Raw genomic sequence first — 18,263 nt, forward strand, 5'->3', positions numbered from 1 at the left:
ATGACTTTTACGTGGCAGGAATAAAAGCCAATGCACAAAGGTAAAATTAACAGTTAACGTTTTGTCTACTTTCCCCTCCAGCCCCCCACACCATGAATCTGTGGCCCACAGGTGGCTGCCCATGAGGGGATGAGGCCCTTGAGTTGAGATGGATTTCTTGCTTCTGTTCTAAGCAATGCATTATATCTTTGAGTGCCGAAAACTCGTAATTGCTTCTATTTTTGAACGTGCCTCAGTAGTTGAACGGCTTCCACTGTGTGTTTTTCAATTTTTCCAATTGAACTTGCAGCCAGCCCTTTGTGCCTCGGTTTTCAAACATTTCAGAAGTTGAATGGTCTTCCAGAATGGATTATGTTCGAGAACCTAGGTACTACTATATAGGAGAGCAATTCTGAAGCCATTTTGACTCTCCCAATAACCTCAAAATATTTCTCTGCAGTAAGGGAGGCAAATGGGGAAAGCCTTCCCATTGTCTTTTTGTTTACAAATCCTGTCTTAAGGGCATATTTGTATATGAATAGAGTGAGCCTGTGACCTGGATTCAGGAACTAAAAGAATGGCCAGGCTGCCCAGGTAATGCAACCAGTGACCATTATCAGGTATCCTGGCAGACAGGATTTCTGCTGTAGACTACCTCCTATGACGTATGTATGATGATTTTGGGGTGGTCTTTGGCTAAGGAGGTTGCACAATGTCAAAAGCCTTTAAAGGTTCCTGCACACTTTGGTTCTAGGTCTCACCCTCCTTGGAAGAAGGGAACGATCTCTGTTGCAACAAAAGAATAAAAATCTGCATTGCTTTCCACTGGATCCTGCCTCCATCCATTCTTCTCTGACCAATCATGGACTTAGGGGACTCAAGAGTCCCATGGAGAGTTGGGCAACAAAAGCCAAGCCTCAATTTTTACATCAATGGAAACAACGAAACTGATTGTTTAATGCTCCTCTCTTAGACAATGGTCACGTTTTTGTGTAAATGTATGTCAAGTGTTTCCGGAAGCGTGCTGAGTGGTGACTCACATGCCTTACAGTGCGTGGCTGGCAGCAGGGATACAAACATCTCAGTTACACTGCTGTTTACCAGAGGAATTCCAGGGAAACCGGCTTTTCCAGTGTCCGGGTTTTCTCTTGCTCGTGGGAGGAAAATGGGGGCTGGGGTGTGGACTATGAGCCCAGAGGAAGCTGAGTTTTCACTGTAGGACAAACTGCAATCTTAAGAAGAAGAAAAAAGAATTGTTGTGGAGCTAAAGAATCTAGTCATTTGATTTTGATGCACAGCGACTGTCCTTTTCTGGTCTAAACGAGAGGCAAACCAAGGCCTAGAACCTGTGACCCAGCAGCCAAGATTCAAATTCTAGAGCAGAGGGCAGAAAATAGATTTGGAACTACAGGTAGATATCTGGGTAATATGCAGTAGATTAGCCATAATTTACTCATTCCATTCGTTTCAACAGGTCTGCTCTGAGTAGGGCTGGGCAATAACTGGTTTTCAGTATCACGATATATCACCAGCTAAACATGGTGATATGTCAATATATCACAATATTCTTGTTTGCCTCACAAATTTTCTTTTGGATTCAGGTCAGGGCTTGTGGCGGACAGCAGAGCCAGACCAGAGTCTGGTGATGCAGTTCCTCAGAGACTCCACCAGAGGGATGGAACATCTCCATAAAGTCAGCTAGCCACAGAGGTGGGGGGGCAAGAGCACTTTGGGAGAGAGTATAAAAGGAGCAGTTTCTAAGGGAGTTGGTTAGATAGGGCTTGATTTAAGAGGAGAGATAGGGAGTAGGCTAGGATCTGCCTGAGGGAGAACCGGTCCTGAGTTAAGCATCCATACTGAGAGAAGACTATCCTTAGCAAGAGGACAGAGCCACACAGCTTGGATAGGGAGACTGTGTTGAGGGTCTGTGAAAGATATATAGACAGGAGTGTTCTGGGAGGCCTGTGACTGAAGCGAGACAGGTAGAACCTGTGGGAATACAGGCTACCTGTTGTGAAGGAAGCTGTATGGTGTTAAAAGTATTTAACTGCCATAACTATGTAACAGAAACTGAAGTATAACAACTGATTTTGAGCAATACTGTGTTTAAGCCTGAGACATCCTATAGCTAGTTAAAGTAAAAAAGTTAACTTCTACCTGAAAGAACACATTTTCTGACCCACTTTGTTTCACAAACTTCTTTTTGTTTAATAAAACTTTGCTTGTTTGTTTGATCATTTTCTGCCTGAGACTCGAATCACAAAGGTTTCCCTCACACAAATTTGTAAAACTTTGTATCCCATTGGTGTACAGAGAATTGGTGTGCATTATATTTAATAGGGGGCAGTTAGCAGAGTGAGTCTGCCACATTATTAATTGTTGATAAGTGGTTGGATCTGCTGCAGGGCTATTCAATACAGTTTAATGATGTATAATTTTATGTCATTATTCAAAAATAGACTGATGTTAAAAGCTATCAAACCTTAGAAATACAACTTGCCCTAAAAGTTTATACAATTTTGGCCACCACTGTAGGTTATTTTATTTTCCTGTAATCTTTGATATCAACTTGGAAAGAAATTAATAAAATGTGTTAAAATGACACAACATAACACAAGCTCCCTCAGGTACCTGGTTCCCAAGCCATAGAAGGGCTTTTCAAGCTGAGTACTTAGAATTGTGCTTGGAAACAAATTAAGTCTGTGTAATTCTTGAAGGGGAAATTTCATGTGCAGATTTCTCTCTCTCTCTCTCTCACACACCCTTAATGACAAACTGCACCAGTGGAAGTTTTCTGCCCCATGTGCAACTGTAAGCAGTACTGAATCCAGTTCTCCTTAGCTTCTTACAATCCTATACACACCCTTTTCAGATGTATCAAAATCCACCTGCCTCTTCTCCATTTCCAGAGAGATGGATATGGGGATTGCTGTGGTTAAGATAGCTTGTCTTCCTGCTGAGTAGGCAGCTGGGCTGGCCCTACTGAGTAGATGTGGGTGGAGTGTGGAGGACAATACCTAACAGGTCAGGTTCACCTCTTTGGCAGCTTCCCTGGTACCTGGGATGCCAAGAGGCTGCTCCTTTTCTCTCTCCTGTGTACCAATCCTGTCAAAGGGGCACGTGGCCTCAGCATCCCAGCCCAGCACACTTTTTTCTGCTCTCCCTTCTCTGGTTGGTATCAGAACTAGATGATCCAGGGCATCTGCTCCTGGACCATGCGGAGCCTTTGCTGCTCCCAGCTTCTGCTGCTGCTTCTGCTGCTGAGAGGTGAGTGGTGGCCCGGGAGGGATGTGTTTGTACATGTCACAGGTGGGAAGACTCCTTGGTCTTTTGCCTGAAGAAGATTGCCTGCTTGCCTGGACCTTCAGTTCCTGCCTTTGGAAGGAAAAAGCCTGGGTTCTATGGGAGGGGGATGTGTGTGTGTGAGAGAGAGTCTAAAGGGGAGGTGGAGTGATTGGGGAGCAAGGATGTTTTAAGAGGACAATGGGTCACAAGAAGGGACCTAGGAGATTGGACTCCTGGGTTCTGAAGATGGGGTTAGGTGAGGATTCCCCCGCCCCCCAGTGGGTTAGACCAGGGCAGCCTGGGAGCTGAAAAGTCTAAATTATATTCTCGGTTCAAAGTATTATTATTGTTGTTGTTGTTATCATTAATATTATTAATTCGATTTCTTCCTTGCCTTTCACTATACGGTCCCAGGGAAGGTGGAAGCAATTTAAAATTCATTACAAAAAACAGTTTAAAACACATTATCCTTTTGGGGCTACTGTGCCTTTTTATCTACTTCCCAGCTGGCAAAAGTTCAACAGGTGTAGCTTTTCTTCAGGTAAGGAAGCACCATGACACACAGAAGATTTCATCTGTATGATTTCTGTCTGCCATGTAGGTTGCAAACCAGGAGCCCAGCCAGAATACAGGGAGCAATCCTAAATCTGGGAGGCATGTGTGCTCGCGCACACACACAAATGGGTGTACCCTAGAGTTTGGAATCAGGAGGGATCTTGATTTTCTCCCTCACAGCCATTAAATGCGCAACATTTTGGATTTTCCTTCTATCATATGATATTCTGGTAACAAACATTCAGCTGGACAGAAACAGTTTGTACCTCGGCAGGTCCTGGGGGAGTTTTGGGTTACCTTTCTGCTCGCATTTCTGTAATGGAATGCTGCGGAGATTGAAGTTGCTGGTTATCGCACCTTAGAAACAGATCCATTGCAGTGCTGAACAAGAAATCTCATTTAGGCACTCCTCTGTAGCTTTTATTAGCCTGGACATGCTATGCTCCAGACACAGCAACAATTTCTCCACTGGCCGGGTTTGGCATTCCCATGTGCTCATTATAGAAATGTGCTTGGTGAGTCAACGCAAAGCCTGACTGTTTGAGCACCCTGTCTTCTTAAGCCCATAGTCTCTTTCTCTGCTCTTCTGACTGCATATTTTCTTCTTCTTTTTACAGGTGCTGAAAACACTGCAGCTCAAAAAGGTGAGAAAAGACACCTGGAAAATAATAGTCAGACCTAATAATAGGATGGTAACTGGCTTGGGTTGAGAGGGGATAGAAAAGTTAAGGGGCACATAGCAAGTGATGTACAACTTAAAACTGTCACGCGGTTTATCACTATTGAACTTTGGCTCTAGTTCCTTTGCCTTCTTCTGTTTTCCCTCTGTTGAATTATATATTGTAAGCTCCTTGGGGCAAGGACTTCCCTTTCTGTAGTCTGTAAAACATCATGTGTACAGATCTCTTTATTTCAACACACAGACACACTTCATTTAAGCTGTTGGGGCAGGTTACAGAAGAACAAATTATAAACAAAACATAGCATATAAGCATATTTAATATAATGTTTTATTCAGTGCTTTCCCCCTAGAAAAATAGGTGCTGGTACTCACTATGAAGTTGTTACAGTAAGTGCCACATGTTTTAACAAAAAAAGAGAGGTGCCAGTACTGCGTACCCTTGAGTACCCCCTAAAAAGCACTGGTTTTATTATTCTTTCCCCCTCACCTCCTTCCCTGCTTTGTGTAATGACTCTTGCCTGATGAAGAGTTCTGGAAAACTTTATCTAGTATCAACAGGGATATTCCTAACTACCTGAGTCTCCTCCTTAATTCCCCCCCGCCTCTCTACTTTTTAAAGGGGAAGATTATGGTGGGTACAGTCAATGGCAACTAGCATACCAGCTCTACCAGTGAGCATAGTTGCATGTGCTTCATTCTACAGAACAATGGGAAGGAAACACATGCATAAGAAGACAGGTTGAAACTCTGCTCTGGGTTCCTCACCACCCACATACAATTGGTTTTCCTCCATGGAGGCCTCTCTCTCTCTCTCTCTCTCTCTCACACACACACACACACCCCCCCCACCCACTCACACCCCTCCCATAAACAGAAGGGGAATCAGGACGGGCTGTGTGTGGGCATCAGGAGGGGCTGTGTGTGGATGTTGTGTAGCTTATGGGTGCATTAAGTGAACATGTCTGAGAGCACATAATGCCTATTGGAAGGAGTACAATATGTTTTCCCCATGAGCTCCTAATCACCTGTATTTTCCTATGAAATTCCCTTATTTACATATCTGACACTGTGTGTGACCTAATATTTACCACACACCTCCATCAAATGATTCAGTCTACACCTATACGCCCACGTACCTTCCACATCTCTCTCTCTCTTTTCCCACAACAGCCATTATTTTGTTTTGTGTTTTGCATAATTTGTTTGCGTTAATTACTTGCAGTCAGAAACCACCCTGCCCTTTAGACTTTGGACAGGTGCCAACATGTGTAAAAATTTAAGACATGAAAGACTTGTACCAAACCACCAGACAAAATTGCCTTATTAAAACACCTTCCGTAAGATGCTTGGGCTCTGTTTACAGTGAGTCCCCAGCGGAAGAGGATTCCAAACAATCAGACAAAATTGCCTTATTAAAACATCTTCTGGAGGATGCTTGGGCTCTGGTTATGGTTATGGTGAGTCCCCAGTGGAAGAGAATTCCATAGCTATGGAACAGTGACTAAAAACATCTGCCTACATTACTATGTGGTGCCTACCTGGTACAGAGAGGCAACGTTTAAAAATGTTTTTGTGTGCATCAAATCCATCCATCTGTCCATCACTCATACACATGGGATGCGGGTGGCACTGTAGTCTAAACCATTGAGCCTCTTGGGCTTGCTGATAAGAAGGTTGGCAGTTCGAATCCCTGCAATGGGGTGAGCTCCTGTTGCTCTGTCCCAGCTCCTGCCAACCTAGCAGTTCAAAAGCATGCCAGTGCAAGTAGATAAATAGGTACCACTGGCAGGAAGGTAAACAGCTTTTCTATGTGCTCTGGTTTCCATCACGGTCTTCTGTTGTGCCAGAAGCAGTTTAGTCATGTTGGCCACATGACCCGGAAAGCTGTCTGCGGACAAATGCTGGCTCCCTCAGCCTGAAGCAAGATAAGCGCCGCACCCCATAGTCGCCTTTGAATGGACTTAACCATCCTGGGGTCCTTTCCCTTTCCCTTTCCCTTTACCTCATAGTCATACTTCTACATTTTCCATCTGTATAGAAAATTCTTCCCGTTCATTAATTTCCCCATTCTTTCCCATGCATACACATTCATTTTCCTTTCTGTTTGTCTAGCTTTCTCTCTCTCTCTTCCTTGCACTCTTCCTCCATCTGTTCCTCTTTCCGCTCATCCAATATCTACCTAATTACAGATATCACTAATCATATCTAATTGAAGATATTACTACTCATATCTGCCTAATCGTTGTGCTATATACACATTATGATTGATTTGGCTTTGCCAACAGTGTTTCATTATCTGGAGTGAAAAAGAATTGCAGGTCTGCAAAGTTATATTGAATAAATTTTGGAAAAAATATATATGTGAAAAATGCATTCTATCTTATCATCCTCTCATCAATGGCACCGGTGCAGTTAGCTAATTTTTAGACTGTGGACTTAAAGGTCTTATGCAGGGGCCCTTCTTTAGATAGTAATGTGTATGACATTACATGAAAATGTATTACATGAAAAAGTGGTAAGCCAGCCCCACTGTGATCAGAGACCTCACCTGCTTAGGGGTGGGGCTGAGCTTCTGCTCCAAAGTCCAGGGGGTTAGTCTTGACATAGTGAAGTGGGACTGGGCTGCTTGCCCAGACGTCCTGCCCTGATGCCATCACTGATTGGGGATTAAGAATTCTGTGCCAATTGGCAATGCCCCCCTTTAATTTGGTTGGTTTGCAGTTGCCCAGAAACATCTGATCTTGTTGTGTGTATGTGTGAGCAGGGGTTTAATGCATTGAACAACAGAAGAAGCCTTGCTGCAGACCTACCCTTTAAAATTTAAAGGCACCAACAGGGAGCCCCATTTGCAAAGAATCAACCTGGAGCTCACTTAAAATTGCGAATTGCTCTTTGATAGCAGCATCCTTACCTGTCCCACACCCAAGGTAAAGTCTGACAGCAGGTGTGGGGCAGGTGGGTGTTTGTGGGGAACGACCTGATGGGCCAAAGGGGGACCTGTGCTATTCCCATGTCCTGGAAGTTCCCCAATGCTGCTTGAAAGATGACAATAATATTTCAAGGCAACATTGTTGGCTTGCATGTGATATGGAGTGGCAGTGAACACACTTACCTGGCAGGGTTCATTAACCATACCTCTGCTCTTCCATCTGCTTTTCTGCAGCCTGTGGCCGACCCATAGTACACTCCCCTCGGATTGTTGGGGGGCAGAAGGCTGAGGAAGGTGAATGGCCATGGCAGGTCAGCATACGAGAAAACAGGCTACATGTGTGTGGTGGAAGCCTCATCTCACCCCAGTGGGTGGTGACAGCTGCTCATTGTTTTGAAGGGTGAGTAGAAAATGTCTTTTGTCTTCTACGAAGGGATGGGGGAGCAATTTGATTCACTCTGCGTTTATAGTGACCCCAATGCAGTACTAGGTGGAGGGAGAGACAGAATCGGGGTCAGCGTCAGAGGCCCAACCGCATGTTGCCAAATACCAAAATGGCATAATAATTTGTAAACTGGGATTTCCAAACTGAAACCAGTAGGACATGCTTTCTTATGTCCCATTGATTTGAATGGCTTTACTCTAGGCAAGACCAAAGCTGGATCCAACCTGCAATCTTTTGTAAACCAGAATATGGTTTCTGATAAGAAACAGTTTCTGGGACTGGTTATGAGGATCTCTTTTAATCAGTGCTCAGTAAAAAAAGAATTGAGGTGTTAGTAGTCGTATCTTGAAAAAAATGCTGTTTTCTATGGGCAGCAAAAAAGAGGTGGCAGTGCAACACTGATGTTAATTACTGAGTCAGTAAACAGCATCAAGTGCAAATTGTTGTTATATAGTACGTCAACAAAGTACAGAGTTATCTCTACCATGCTGCCAAACCGGATCAACTTTTCCTTGATTGTTTGGTGTTTAAATGGTTTTTAGGCTTATGCTTTATATGTTGTGGTGTAGTGGTTCAAGCAGCTGCTGAGCCAAGCAGTCCAAATATCAATTTAGCTAAGAACTTGATGGATAAGCTAGTGATTCCCTCAGCCTTGGCCTCTTGTCTACCTCAAAGGGTTGTTTTAAGCATTACTGGGAGAATATATGTGAAGCGCTTTTATAAAACATTTTATAAATGCTAAGTACTCTTCAAATACTTCAAAAACGTGCACCCATTTAATACATCTTTGGCTGCTGAATTACCATACTCATAAGGACCATATATCATAAGGATCCACCTTATTTTTGTGATTGTAATTGTTTCAAACTGTTTATAATATTGTGTTTTAATGTTGTGACCTACCCTGTGACCATAGGGTGCAGGGTGGGCAATATATAAACAAACAAACAAGCAATTGTTCCATTTTCACATTTATTTGCAAGTAAATCTCACTGAAATCATTGGGACTTAGTTCTGAGTCAACTTGACTGGGATCAAGCAGGCATAAATGTTTTCCAGCATATAAAGTGTTTTACTATTATTATTAATCCATCCTAGCCTTGCAACCACATGTGAGATGGATAAGGCTGAACAGTAGTATCTTTCCAAAGGCTTAACTAAGTAACCTCTTAACTGAGGAAGGCATCAAGCTCAGGCCTTCTCCCTGCAGATGGCACTGATTTTTCTTGACTCCCACCACAGGTCGCTGAATCCATTTCGGTACCGAATTCACCTGGGAGAATATGAGCTCCCCAAACCAGCACACACCATGGTCCCAGTTTCTGTCAGCCAGATCATAGTGCACCCGTATTATGCTGGAGATGGGCTCAGTGCTGACATTGCACTGGTACGGCTGGAGGAGCCGGTGAATTTCTCTCGGACCATTTTGCCCATCTGCCTGCCCAATGCTTCAGACCCTGATTTGTTCCCTGTGGGGATGTCATGCTGGGTCACTGGCTGGGGTGACCTCTACCCAGAAGGTAAGCATGAATCTTCTCATTCCGGGGTGTGTTTATAGGAGATGGTGTTGCTTCGGGGGTTGGCTGGTGGTGGAGGATTATGGGATGGAACAGAGCGGGGAGTGCAGGATGTGTTAGGAACTAGTTTTGAAATAGGAAACTGGATGAACAAAATGTAATAGTCTCAATTGTAAAATCATAACCAAGAAGGTGGAACTAGGGGCCAGGACACCTATTCCATATAGGGAATCTCAGGTACGGGTGATAAATGTTGTCCTCCAGGGTCAGATATACACTCATGGTTTTTAATGTTAAGGAAGGGTTAAGGAATTGTTTTGATAATGTAGATGGACACATGACATCCTACTTTTTACGTTCATAATGCATTATTGCCTCGTCTTTTTTTATTGCTTACTCTTTAATCGTTTTATGCTGCTATATCAGAGGGTGGAGCAGAGCAACCAGCAGCAGGAAAAGAAACAGCGTTTTAGAAAATGGTGTGACTTGGTATTACTTACATTTGACCCCGCAAAAAGGGAATAAATATTTTAATTAACAAGGATGCCCTGTGATGTTGTAGAACAACAAATCTAATATCGTTCTAATAGGGGAAAATAACATTAAACAGGGCAGTGTAGATCCAGCCCAGGTATCTCTGCCTGGCTCTCAGGACCCTCCCCAGCCACATGCCCTCTGGAGCCACAGCCTTCACCTGCTCTGCATTGCACCTTCCTTGAGTGTTATTGCCTGGCTGGAATATGTTCTCAGACTTTGTTAATGCTTCTTACTTGCCTGAGTGAATGATAAAAGTGAGATGTTGGACATATACTCAACAGCACTTCTTGATTAGCTGTGCTGCTGACGTCCTTCCTTGCCTGGTTCAGAGCACAGCTCTGTCCAAGTGATACAATCCAAGTGAGACATCAGTTCCCCAAGGAGTTCTTAAATGATTCTGTACATATAAGAGTTCGACCAGAAGGACTCCCTGAACCCCAAGGTGGGAATCTTGTTCCCCCCAAGGGCCACATTCCCTTTGAGGCCACCTGCAAGATGGGGAGTGGGACCACATGCAAAAGTGGGCAGAGGGTGCAATGCTGAATTTTCCCTTTGTATGGCAGGCTAGTTTCTTCAAACTGCCCCATCCCTTTTTCTCCTACCAGCTCCCTTCCTCACTCGGATCCTGCAGGAGCTGGAGGTGCCAATCCTAGATGTTGACAAGTGTGATCAAATGTACCACAATGACTCCAGTTCTGACACTGACACTGTGCCAAAGGGCTACAAGCTGATCTATGATGACATGATCTGCGCTGGGTACCCAGAAGGAAAGAAGGACTCCTGCCAGGTAAGATTTGTGGAACAGGCAATGGATCAAGGGCAGAAGATCCCATATTTGTGTATTTTGATGGTGGGGTAGGTGGGTTTGTGTGAAAAAGAATGCTGTTAGTATGTGTTATGTTTGCTCTCAGATCACCCCTCATTAAGCCAGTCCTTATTTATTTGAAGAATTGAGACCTCATCTTTTAGCCAAGTAGTAGGACAGTCCCTGCTCTCAGGATTAGAATCCAAAAGACATAACACACAAGGAAGAAGGGATGAGGAGGGTCGAGGGGAACTCTATCAGATCTGGGAAGAGAGCAGGAAGACAATGTTAAGGCCAGGAGGACAGGGCTGCTCAGTTCTTCTTTCAGATAGGCAACTTGATGGCAGTTGGAATACTCTTATTTCTGGCCAGGCTGACATTGCACTTCTTTTTTTCTTTTAAATCCCATTTATTACATGTGTAACCAATCCCTTCTTCCAGAAAGTTCATGCAGGCCTTGCCCCCTTTGTCAGTTTCATCTGCACAAGACACCTGTCAGTTCAGGGGAGGGAGGAGAAGAAGGTGACTTGCCCAGGGTCAGCCAGGTAGCTGCAATATTGAGCAGACCTTTGAACTTGAGTTGCCCTAGATAAATTCCAGCACACTAGCTCCACTGCAACACATTGGATTTTATGCGTCAAATGACACTATTATTAATAATTTCCATCCCTCCTTTTCATTTTTTAGGATTAGTGTGCACTCACCCATCTTTGTTGTGGTAGGTTTTCATTAGTAAGCTGCAAGACAGGCTGGAGCTGCTCCCCTTACAGTAATTAAGAGGCAGTAGGTTTTCTGTGCTGCCCTTGCAGGCCCAAGCAGTACAATAAAGTAGGGAAGGGACAAGTAGCCAACAGCCAAAAGCCAGATGTTGAGATAAATGAATGCCACAACTTTTTATTGGTTACAGAGAAATAAGTTTGGCATAAACATGAGGTAAGGATCTGTCATCTGCACAGCTCAAGTGCTGGTCAATGTGCCATCCATTTGACGGTGAGGGGTTCCCTCAGGTGCTGTGGAGGATGATATCCTGTCACTAATGTTGAAAGAAGATTCAGCTGCAAGTCCAGTTGGTTTCTTTACATGGAATGGGCACAAGGTGTCGTCTTGTCCTTCACCTCAGGTTAAAAATGTAGTTAGAACTGTAGATGACCTCAAGGGTCATCAAGTTCCACCTCCTGCAATGCAGAAATCTCAACTGAAGCATCCATGACAGATGCCCATACAATCTCTACTTAGAAACCTCCAAGGAAGGAGTCCACAACCTCCCAGAGGGAGACCGTTCCACTGTCAAACAGCTCTTACTGTCAGAAAGTTCTTTTCCTGATGTCTAATAGGAATCTCCTTTCTTGTAACTTGAAGCCATTGGTTTGAGTCTCATCCTCCAGAACAGGAGAAAACAAGCTTGCTCCCTCTTCCATATGGCAGCCCTTTAGATATTTGAAAATGGCTATCATATCTCCTCTTGGTCTCCTCTTCCCCAGGCTAAACATACCCAGCTCCTTCAACCGTTCCTCATACGGCTCCTCATATGTGCAGCCCTGACTTAACATATTTGAATGCTCGATTTTCTTCACTTGAGTGTCCCCATTTCCTAATGATTTTCTCCTTCCAGGGTGACTCTGGGGGGCCTCTGTCCTGCAAGCTGAACGACACTTGGTTCCTGGCTGGAGTGGTGAGCTTTGGGTTGGGTTGTTCGCAGCCCAACCGTCCTGGAGTCCACACCCGGGTCACCTCCTACATGGACTGGATTCAACGCACCATGGAAAAGAACACCCCCTCCAGTGGTGGTGCCCGTCTCTCAAGTGCCAACCCTGCTCTCCTCTTGACTCTCCTTCTCCTGGGCCCTTTTGCCCTGCTGAGGCACTGCTGTTCCGCTACCAGCTGGAGGTGCAATTAAAAATGGAGGTTCCACACGGCACTTAATATCATATTATATTCTCCCACTTAAACATTGCATTGCCTGTGCCCAAAGGCAAGCCCGTAAGGATGCTCACTCACCCCCATTCAGTACCTGTTCTTAAGAGGACACACTTAATATTGCAGCCTGGTATTGCTTTATCTAAATAATTAAAACCATCTGCCCCACTCTTCTCCCATGCAAAACCCGCTCTTTTAACGATAGATCAGAACAAATGGCAATTTGGGTTAAACCCGAATTGCTGTTTGCTCCAATTAAGTACTAAAGAGTGGCTTTACCCGGGAGGAAACAGTGGGACAAAAGGAAGTGTTGATAAGCTGTGAGATGGGAAACATGTAAAAGGTACACAACACCTATTTTAACGTAATTATATTCAATGCTATTTTTCTAGAAAAAGAGGTGCTGGAGCTCACCATGAACACATCCCTTGTTCTCTTATAATGGCGCCCACCTGAGAGGTGCCAAAACTGAGTTCTGTCTGGAAAAAAAAAGCCCTGATTAAAACTGCTGGGAGAGTTTTACATATATAGACTGAAGGGCTGGATATAAATTCTATAGTAAAATAAATGTACCCCATTTCTCCCTTGCCACTATAGTCATGAAAATAGGAAAAAGGGAAGGGTTTGCACCCTAAAATAAGCTTTCGGGCAGCACAAATGAACACGAAGCTTTGGTGTCTGTTTGTATGGGAATACATTATGTATTATTATTATTATTATTATTAGTAGTAGTAGTAGTAGTCAATGATGATGATAATAGCAAGTGATACATTTCCACACAACAGACAGCCCAGCATTGTGATTAACCCTATGCTTCTTCTCCAGCTCCCCTTATGTCAATCCATGCAGGCATAGCTATGAATGAATAAGAAGCAGGGAGATTTGAGCCCTTAAATGAGCTTTGAGCCACTAAACAGGTTCGCAAATTTGTAAGAGGACTGGAAAATACATTCGCCTACATGGGACCTGTAACGAAGCCAAAAAGGAATGAGGAGTGACGGAGCAGGGCTGACTCTTCACTTCTTGTTACACAACAGCAGCTGTGCCTGAGTCTATAAAAGGGCTCCTGAAAGTGTCATCTTCCTTTTAGAAAAAATGTATGTTTATTAACTGTTGAGAATACAACTGTAAAAAGCCAATGAGATGTACAAATAAAAGCCAATGATGATGATAATAGCAAGTGATATGTTTCCACACAACAGACATCCCAGCATTGTGGCTGACCCTATGCTTCTTCTCCAGTTCCCCCAATGATGTCCCTTATGCCAATTCATTCTGGCATAGCTATGAATGAATAAGAAGCAGGGAGATTTTAGCCCTGTCGATCCAGAAGGACCTGAGATGCAATGGGGGAGAGTGTGCAAGGCAACATTCTGCCCCAGACAGGTTCAGGATGCAACAGAACAAGGCAAGTTAGACTGTCTATGGCATTAGTGGCTCACATCAAATATAACTAATCTGCACAAAGGACTCTGTGAACAGAATGCAGAGGTGCTGTATGAACTTTTGGAACCCAAGGAAATCTTTAATAAAAACAATTAAACACAAAACAAGGCAGTTTAGGAATCTGGAGGGAATGAGGATACAGCCGGGTTCAATTTTTGCTCAAGCGAGAAATAAAGGTGGTAGGTTGGAGAATGCAAAAGAGAGGAACTCAGCCAGGACCTTATCTTATGAAAGGATGTCCTTACTTGCAAGATAAGCTCCTTTCTCTTCTCTACGCTGAGCCAAGCTGAACTAATCGGAACAGAGTCTACAGTCATTCTCATTAATTTGGAGGAGACTCAAGGAATTCGACAATGCAGTTCAGTGCTCTCAGGAAGATCAGCTGATGATCTGAGAATGGCTTCTTAATCCGATAAACTGGTTTCCAGCTCCCCCTTGTGCTCAGAATGATTTTGGCACATTTTGAAAAGTTGTTACTCTAGGCCTTGTCCACACTTGCATTACTTCAGTATCCAAGAGGTTTTCCACTTGTCCCATGCTTTCATTTCTCCCGCCACTGAGTTAGAAAAAGTGTTAGGGCTTAGCCACACTTACCTTTTGCTCCACTCCGCAGATGGGGGCCGCCTCTTCCCCCTCTGCAAGTCCCACTGAGGCGCTTTGGTGCATTCCTTTGAGATCACTAGGGTGCCTTCTTCTCAAAGGGATGCACCCCTTGGAGATCTGATATGGGGCAATGGCTTTTGCTGGGTTGCAATATTAAAGCTTTCTGCCTCCACCCACTGTATGTGTAAATAAATCCACACCTTTATTGATTTATTTAATTATTGCATCTACAGTCGTACCTTGGAAGTTGAACGGAATCCACTCCGGAACTCTGTTCAACTTCCAAAATGTTCAGAAACCAAAGTGTGGCTTCTGACTGGCTGCAGGAAGCCACGGAAGCCCTGTTGGATGTTCAGCTTCCAAAAGAACGTTTGAAAACTGGAACACTCACTTCCGAGTTTCACTCGTTCGGGAGCCAATTTGTTCAGGAGCCAAGGTGTTTGACTTCCAAGGTATATCTTATTTATACCTATTGGGGCAAGGCTGTACTGAAAAAAGTAAAAGAAAAAGGCTATAACTGAGAAGCTGAGATGAGTGGAAAATGTTGTAAAAATGCATGTAAGAGTTTCCGAACACCTCCTGGGTGTGAAAACTCCAAAGATGATGAAACCGAAAATATTATATAACAAGTATCTGCCAGCTTTAGACAGACTGCAAGATATTCAGCTGATTTCTCAGCCGATCTCCATGCCTACTTTGAACTGCCATTTGCTGTTAAAGATCCTTTGGAGGGCAGCCTGCACCTCCCTGTTCCTCAGAGTGTAGATGAGAGGGTTGCAAAGGGGAATGATGACTGTGTAGAAAAGAGAGAGGAACTTGTCAATCTTCACAGAGTCAGGGGTCTTGGGGAGGAAGTACACAAGTGTTGCAGAGCCATAGAAGAGACAGACCACTGTTACGTGAGATGAACAGGTGGAAAAGGCCTTCTGGCGTCCTGTGGCTGATGGCATGCGCAGTATAGCCCTGGTGATGTACACATAGGAAGCTAGGATGACTACAAATGGTCCCACAACAAAGACCACATCCTCAATATAGCTCGTCAACTCATTGGCATAGAGATCCGCACATGCCAGACTGAGTACTGGTGGGATGTCACAGAAGAAGTGGTCCATCTCATTGGAACCACAGAAAGGCAGGGAGAAGATGAGTCCGATTTGCACCAGTTGCATTGGGAGACTGAGAGCAAATGAGCCAATCACCAGCCCCACCCGGACTTTATGGCTCATGATTGTCATGTAGCGGAGAGGCAGGCAAATGGCAAGATAGCGGTCATAGGCCATGGCCGCCAGTAAGAAGCACTCGGTCCCACCCAGAAAAAGCAGGAAAAACATCTGTGAGGCACAGGCTGGGATGGAAATGGAGCGCTGCCCAGTGGCCAGACTGGCCATCATCTTGGGAAGAGTGACAGAGGTGTAACACATCTCTAGCCCCGATAAGCTTCTCAGAAAAAAGTACATTGGAGTTTGAAGGGCAGGGTCCCATGTTGTCACTACCATGATCAGACCGTTGCCTAGTAGGATAGTCAGATAGACAGTCAGGAAGGTGAAGAAGAGGAGGGCAGGGTACTTATGGTATCCCAGCAAGACAAACTCAGTCACAGCGCTCTGGTTCCCCCAGTGTCTGGCCAGGTCAGCATCCATCTACAGAAGAACAGAGGCAAGAGATGTATGCTGGGAGGCTGCCGTATCCTGAAATGAGATGAAGATCTCATTCTCTCCAGGCTGTCTGTCATGCAAACACAGACAAACCCATATGCTTGCCTAGAGTATACCACTAGCTGAATCTGACATGCCCTGGTGTCCTTCAGAGTCTCTCTTTACCCTGATGTATCAAAATATAAAATGGCTTTAGGATTGCCTGAGCCTTACCACTTGGATGCAAACCCTATCCTAAAATATACCAACAAATTATAGCGGCTACCACTTACTGAATTAATAGAGCAGTAGGATCTTAATATTTTTGTTGTTACGGGAAGACCATGGCCAAGTATTGAGACCTCACTCTGTCCAATCTGTCTTTCATTTTTGAGGTGGTAAGAATATAGGAGGTTCAACCTTCCATAAACTCCAGTGTCCGCAATTTAGTGGCCGGGTGAAACTTCTGGCTTCAGGATGTTTTCTAGTAGCAAGTGCTTGTATTTTAGAAAGAAGAAGAAGAAAGGCACATCTACTCACACCTGTGCCCTTCTTTGCTGACAGCTCAATTTAATGAAAGAATAATGTCAGGGATGGGATGGAAAGAAACCACTCTCACATGATTAATTACTTCAACTGATCTCAATTCCTCCCATTCCAACGCACTTGGTTTTCTCCCATAAGAATGAACGAATCATAGGACAGTTGCATTTCTCACTGGCAAAGATGACCTCTAGATTCAGTGACTTGGATCTAGCTCTAGGTGTTCTTAATTTGGGATGACTGATGATGGATTGTGGGAAGAATCCTAAAATGGGGTGACTATAATTCTAACAAGAAAGGGGGCGAGTGATGCTCATACCGAAGGTTTCAGCTGGCAATGCAACACAACCAACCCTTTAAAAAACTATCCTATTTTTTCTTTATTGAAATCAGGAATGGGAACCCTGTGGCTAGAGATGGGTAAAACTGTCAAATTTTGTTTCTCAGTTTCATTTTCCCAATCTTAAGTTCAGTTCTTATCTATCTATCTATCTATCTATCTATCTATCTATCATCTATCTATCTCTATCTATCTATTGATCTCATGAAAATTCATCACCATTTTAAGGGGAATTTTGACCAAACATGCACATTTTGTATTCAATTTTGCCTGATATACACTTCTTCAAAGCTATTAGGTGTAATGGAATACACTTTTGCATGCTGGTTTCACTAATATATGGATTATTATGTACACTTTACCCCAGTATATAGATTTTTGTACGTATTAGTGTGAATTTCGAAGGATAACTGTTATTGTTTGAGAAAGTGAGAATCATGTAGGTTTGCCCATAAATACAAACTGAATTGAATTCTGTCTCCCACCTCCGCCACCCACATCCCTTCCTGTGGCCCTTCAGATCTTGTTGGGCATCACATCAGCCCCAGCCAACATGGCCAATGGTCAGAAATGTTGAGAACTGGTGTCCAGCAAGATATGGAGAGCCACAGGTTCCCCATCCCTAGGTTAGATGCCACAAGACAGGACTTCTCTGATAACATACAGAGTTGGCTCACCCAGTGAAAGTGATTGACAGTAGGTTCGTAAAGATAAGAGGCAGCTCTTCTTCACTCAAAATTAACTGATCTTGCTGGCAAAGTTTTAACTGATGAAACTGAGTGACAGGCTGAAGTTGCCAGAATGCCTTGAATCCCACCCACAAAACAATGAAAGTGTCCTAAATTCCCAAACTCCCTAGAAGTAATCACTTCACCTTACCTCCTCACAATGCAAGGAAAATTCGGATCCTGAAGAGCTGAATACATTCAAAAGTGATCATATGTCAATGAGCAACATAAATTGTTTCAGGTAATGATTCCTCAGTGCTGTGGCTGCTTCACCTTTCCTGCAAAGCTCTCCTCCACATTTCAACATGTAACTCAACT

General features: G+C 43.9%; 2 protein-coding genes across 2 annotated transcripts; one reads left to right on the forward strand and one right to left on the reverse strand.

Moving 5' to 3' along the window:
- Positions 1-3,001: 3,001 nt before the first annotated feature.
- Positions 3,002-13,825, forward strand: LOC310663479 (serine protease 27-like). The gene is made up of 6 exons (XM_083411345.1): positions 3,002-3,246; positions 4,437-4,463; positions 7,665-7,830; positions 9,118-9,395; positions 10,535-10,716; positions 12,347-13,825. The coding sequence occupies exons 1-6, from the start codon at positions 3,168-3,170 to the stop codon at positions 12,629-12,631; spliced, it is 1,017 nt and encodes a 338-aa protein (XP_083267471.1). The 5' UTR covers positions 3,002-3,167; the 3' UTR covers positions 12,632-13,825.
- A 1,549-nt stretch (positions 13,826-15,374) lies between these two features.
- On the reverse strand, positions 15,375-16,340 carry LOC310662186 (olfactory receptor 10AG1-like; the record flags this gene model as incomplete). The annotated part of the gene is made up of 1 exon (XM_083408956.1): positions 15,375-16,340. The coding sequence occupies one exon, from the start codon at positions 16,338-16,340 to the stop codon at positions 15,375-15,377; it is 966 nt and encodes a 321-aa protein (XP_083265082.1).
- Positions 16,341-18,263: the final 1,923 nt, after the last annotated feature.

Source organism: Podarcis tiliguerta (assembly GCF_965153285.1).
Source record: "Podarcis tiliguerta genome assembly, chromosome: 13".
Classification (NCBI taxonomy): domain Eukaryota; kingdom Metazoa; phylum Chordata; class Lepidosauria; order Squamata; family Lacertidae; genus Podarcis; species Podarcis tiliguerta.

Excerpts from the sequence above, each read along its gene's own strand:
- LOC310663479 (XM_083411345.1), top strand. The coding sequence starts at position 3,168 with ATGATCCAGGGCATCTGCTCCTGGACCATGCGGAGCCTTTGCTGCTCC. Across the intron at positions 3,247-4,436 it reads GCTGCTTCTGCTGCTGAGAG|GTGCTGAAAACACTGCAGCT; the intron begins GTGAGTGGTGGC and ends TTCTTTTTACAG. Across the intron at positions 9,396-10,534 it reads GGGTGACCTCTACCCAGAAG|CTCCCTTCCTCACTCGGATC; the intron begins GTAAGCATGAAT and ends TTCTCCTACCAG.